The 5,097-nt window shown below is 38.2% G+C and overlaps 1 protein-coding gene across 1 annotated transcript in view; it reads left to right on the top strand.

Moving 5' to 3' along the window:
* The first annotated feature begins 510 nt into the window (after positions 1 to 510).
* LOC106011948 (probable chitinase 10) overlaps positions 511 to 5,097 on the top strand; it is an 11,764-nt gene continuing 7,177 nt past the window's right edge. Inside the window, exons 1-4 of the mRNA XM_035970115.1 lie at positions 511 to 520; positions 2,693 to 2,707; positions 3,226 to 3,428; positions 4,753 to 4,992. Of these exons, the coding sequence (XP_035826008.1) occupies positions 511 to 520; positions 2,693 to 2,707; positions 3,226 to 3,428; positions 4,753 to 4,992 (468 nt within the window). The remainder of the gene's footprint in view (positions 521 to 2,692; positions 2,708 to 3,225; positions 3,429 to 4,752; positions 4,993 to 5,097) is intronic.

Genomic DNA, 5,097 nt, shown 5'->3' with positions numbered 1-5,097 from the left:
AGAGAGAGAGAGAGAGAGAGAGAGAGAGAGAGAGAGAGAGAGAGAGAGAGAAAAGTGCATTTATTTCCAAATTCCTGAAGATACACAACACTTTCCAGGCTATCTGCACTGTTCTGGCACATTTTAGGCAAATTGTGGTCACGCTGCAATACTGTCACGGTTTCATCATGCTAACAGTGATCAAGTACTGAGGAGGGTGGACTTCTAGAGGCTAAGGCTTGGGCTAATTATTGTTTTCATATTATCTAAATTTCTTTCTATGTCATTTTATTTCTATTTTTATTTTGTTTTGTTTTTTGGGGGAGGGTTTTTTTTCTCGAGGTGGAGGGGGATACATGTGTATTTGATTGTCTATCTACCGGGCTATCTTGTTGTGGACGCACAAGACAGATAAGTGGTTATGGTTTGTCACGAAAGCAGAACGATGTGGAAGACTTTAGATTTTTTAAAATTCTTTCAACATTGTGGCATAAGCTTTTAAACTAGAAACTCCCAACGCCATCTAACCGAATGCACCAAGGTATGAGATACCCCCCCCCAAAGAATAGAACTTTACTTTGTGCCATGATTTAGAATACTACATTTTAACTACAGGAAAAGTGGGATAAGGACTTGGCAGTTTCAGTTCTGGGAGGGACCAGTCTTTATCCCCATTCTTTATTACAAACAAGATGACTAGTTTGTTTCATCGTATCACAATAACATTGCTGTCGTGGATGTCTTTATCTTTTACTCCTTAAAGTGGGTTAATATTTAAGAGCGTTTGTGTTAACTTTATTTTGAAAGCAAAAAAGCAACTGTAGTCTATATTATCATTTTATTTTACTTTAAGCAACATGACTGTTTGTTTTCCACAAAAATGCTAATTTTTCTTTCCAAAGGAAGAGAGAGAGAGAGAGAGTAAGAGAGAGAGAGAGTAAGAGAGAGAGAGAGAGAGAGAGAGAGAGAGAGAGAGAGAGAGAGAGAGAGAGAGAAGCTTTTGCCACAAATGTAACATAAAAACAACAAACTCGGCAAACAGTATAAAGCACGCCTACTCAGAAAAGGGCCTATTTAAACGGACATGGGAAAAAACAGGGGAGAAATGCTTTATTTGAATAGGAGATTTTGACGAGACCAAGCCAGAGCTAACCCTCTCTAAAGCCTGCGAACATGAACTCCACATCAGGAGACTTCTTCTAGAAAAGAAAATCCCCCTGTTGTTCACAGTTTCAAACTCTTTGTTTTAGTACTTAATCTGTGGTCTTTGTTGCTGGTGCCATATTTCAGTCCTCGACCTCTTTCTTTCTTTACTTTAGACTTTACAACATTTTCGCTTTTGCCAACTGTATACTTACTTTTTAAACCTAAAATGTTTTGCTACTTACACAGTGGCAACCAATATATTCAAACACGAAGGGTAATAGGCTTACACGTAGAGTCTAAACTGTTTGCTGGATGCTCAAAGTCTGTCAACATCACTCCTTTACTCTGATCCTCCTATCGCGGTTGAGCCAGAGCAAACAATCGAAAAACGCACAAACAAAACCAACTGCGGAAGAAAACGCGAAAGAAAAACTTCTTTAAGCGGGAGACAAAACCGGTGGGCAGCATTCTCTTCTGCTCAGTGTAACTGGCATCTTGTGTGGGGGCATAATCATCATTATGTCATTGCTGAAATGCCTTTGTGTTAGCTGGATACCAATCATTCTCATTCTGCTTATGTCTGTCTCAGGTAAGAAATTTAGACCGCACCTGGTCTGCAATATAGTGGTTAGACTCTCAGCCTCGCACCCAGAAAGGTTATTTAATTTACAACGTGGATATGTTATTATGGTATACAGTCGCTTTCAATTTAGATTTCCCTTTTATGCCTGATATGAGCTAAGTACCCCTCCATCACCACAACTAAAATATAAATGTGCGTGGGTGGTTGGCACATGCACCGGTGCAATTTGCTCCTTCTTTCCTATTAATCATCTATCGTCCTTTTCTCTCCCTTTTTAGTGTTTGTCACTCTCTTGTAGCACCTGCAATCTTAGGTACCGGTATGACATTATAGTGTAGCAGTGCAGTAACATTCTTATTAAAAAACTAAAAAGATACACGCATGCGCAGTCCTTTCATTGAGATTTATAAAGTACGAGGTCATGACGGGGGTGTTGGTCTTCTTTGACGCGGAAATTTCAGTCAAGGAGTTGTTGTTCATCTATTGTTGATCAATATATAACTCCAGATATTATGAAAATAATCGTCTCGTTGGCATTAGTAGTCTAAGTACACGAAAGATTAGAAATGAGAACGTTTAATCATGACTGAAATTTGAATCTTTATCTTTATTTTAAGTTGTATTGTCTGATTAAAAGTTGTTATCTATATTGTTCTAAATGGGTGTTAAAAAAATAACTATCGCCCAAAATCGAAGACATCAAGAAATATATAAAAATCCTACGATCACTACTATAATATTTGCAGCAAAAGTAACAATAGTGGCTACTTTGGCTACATTCGCTCTTACCAAACCAACGATGACATCACCGACAAAGAACACAGTACAACATAGTAATAAATGTAATAAATCACACTCACGTACGAGTACAACATTCTAGTTGTGGGATCTTCATTCTTTTGTGACACATGAAAGTTTTTCTGTGTATAAAGACGCCGTTTAATTATATTAAATCTATTAGTCCAATGTGATGTTCATTTCCAGCTGCATGTAACGAAGGTAAGAGACTTGCTATATTACAATTTTGTAATGTTTTTGTAAAATCAAAATAAGGACAAGTCTTAAACAGTGGAAGGTTTTTGGAACACAAAGACATAATAATATTTAAAGCTCTGTCAGAAGAGAATTCTGCTACGGGTTGCGATCTGACACATGGGCTAACACCCTAAGCCTCAGAAGAAAGAGACGGTCATGAATTTTGTAAGAACTTCCTGTATGCACATACAAAATATGCTCAAAGAACAATGACAATGATAGCATGGGACGGAAAACTATTTAGTATTTCGTCTGCAGCGTCTGTCCTGACCCGTGGGGTAAACTGAAGTCAAAGGTCAGTGAACCTCAGTTCATGGTGAAATGGTAAGACTCTTCGTTGTTGCAGACAGAAGAGGTGCGTTCTACCTCTAAACAGGAAAGATGAAAGAATTTATAACATGAGTTTGGGTGGTAGATCTAGATCATAGTTTATCATACGAGTGAAATTGCCAAGTTGTAATTGTGCGTTTCATCTCCCCAAGACTCGGAGAGCGAGCAGTTCAAGAGAGTGTGCTATTTCACAAACTGGTCATGTGACCTCCTGGTTGCCGAGGCTCACTTCTACCTTCACCACCTGAAACCTCACCTGTGTAGTCATCTCATCTACGCCTTCGTCAACATCAATGTGACGTCACTGGAACTTACGCCTTCTCGGGTTGATGATGAAAGCACAATCAGCTCTGTGGTGAGTTTCTGATCCTTTTTGTATTTTTGCAAGGTAAACTCTAAACAATATTATGAGTTTTTCTAAAACATTTCTTAAGGTATCAGAATGCTTTGATATAATGAAACATCAAGATTTTATTGTATTTTTGTTTTTGCCCCCTATGTGTACCTACACCATTTATGAACAAGACCTAAGTGAATAAAAGTAATACACAGTCCTTTTTTTTTTTTAGTAAATCGAGGTTTTTGAATACCCATGTCAACCCCAGTCGCCCTTGGCAACAGTCTGTATATATAGGTTGCTACCCTATTCCACCCCCCCCCCCCCTCAAAATGGCTATTTGAAACGCAAAAAGCGAATATATAATAAAAATTGAACTCTTTCAAACTGACTGTGCTGAGTTTACTGTTTCTTGAGGACTCGATCCTACCTCAAACTTAGAGTTTCAATGTCCTTACAATTCCTTGTTGTTTTTTGTCCATTTTCTCAAAATATTTTTTGGGTTCACGTACTAGTTTTTACAATCCATAAAATCACTGTTGTTAAAGATATCCATCTGAAATTTTGAACATATTATATTCCCAAGATAGTGGTGCATGTCCTTAAACAAAAAAAAAACAAAAAAACAAAACAACGGCCTCATCTTGAAAACAGTTGTTTAAATGAGATTCTTGCAATTAGGCTTCTTACAAATTTGTTTTCATCTCTTGCTTATTCAACATCTAATTAAACTCATAATTTTGTCCCAAATAGCTACTTTAGAACGTTTGTGACATGCATTAGGTATTCAAGAACATTTCCTGAAAATTTCTTGCAAATATTCCTAAAGGTGTATGAGATACCGTCTTCCAAGTAGCATGCCTATATTTTTCCTTCGGCGACCGTATTGGAAGCTTAATTTGCATACTTGCATGTTTTTTCGACATTCAAACATTTTTTTTTTCACTTAGAGGGTACATACGTATAGTTATTGTAAGGCATGGCAGGAAAACAGCAAAAAAAAAGCATGTTCTAGCATCCTGATACCTTAAGCATTAGATCTACTTCTTTGAATAAGTCGTACAAATGATAGCCTGGAAACAAGGATTGGCGCTTGAGGTGCAATGACAGGTTGTTCTGTCTTTTGTGCAGAAGACGTGAGTGCAATTCTTGTCGTGTTCACATTGTTATTTTATATCCTACCATGTTCCTAATCTTATGAGTGAATTCCACAACATACGTTTGCAGACATTAAAAGAAAATAACTTTGTTTTTTTTTTGTTTTTTTTACAGAATCAACGAGCTGATCTTTCATATTAATATTTTGTTCATTATGTTTTTTGCTGTCATGTCTCTTCCACAGGGCCGATTTGTACTGGTGAATTTGTTGAAGCGCAACAACACAGGTTTGAAGACTCTTCTCAGTATTGGAGGATCCCACCAACCGGAGGAGTTTATTCAAGTGACGTCATCCGCAGCGTCCCGGAAGCAGTTCGTGACGAACGCGGCAGCGTATGTGCGGAAGTGGGGGTTTGACGGGATTGATGTAGACTGGGAATACCCACACGCCAGTCACAGGGAAGCCCTGACGGCTCTTGTACAGGTACATAGTGTGTGTGTGTGTGTGTGTGTGTGTGTGTGTGTGTGTGTGTGTGTGTGTGATGGGAGACAACAGCGAGAGAGGAAAAAGGGGAGGAAAAGAAAAGTA

Source organism: Aplysia californica, unplaced genomic scaffold (genome assembly GCF_000002075.1).
Source record: "Aplysia californica isolate F4 #8 unplaced genomic scaffold, AplCal3.0 scaffold00223, whole genome shotgun sequence".
NCBI classification, from domain to species: Eukaryota; Metazoa; Mollusca; class Gastropoda; order Aplysiida; family Aplysiidae; genus Aplysia; species Aplysia californica.
This window is presented reverse-complemented; position numbering and strand designations above follow the sequence as displayed.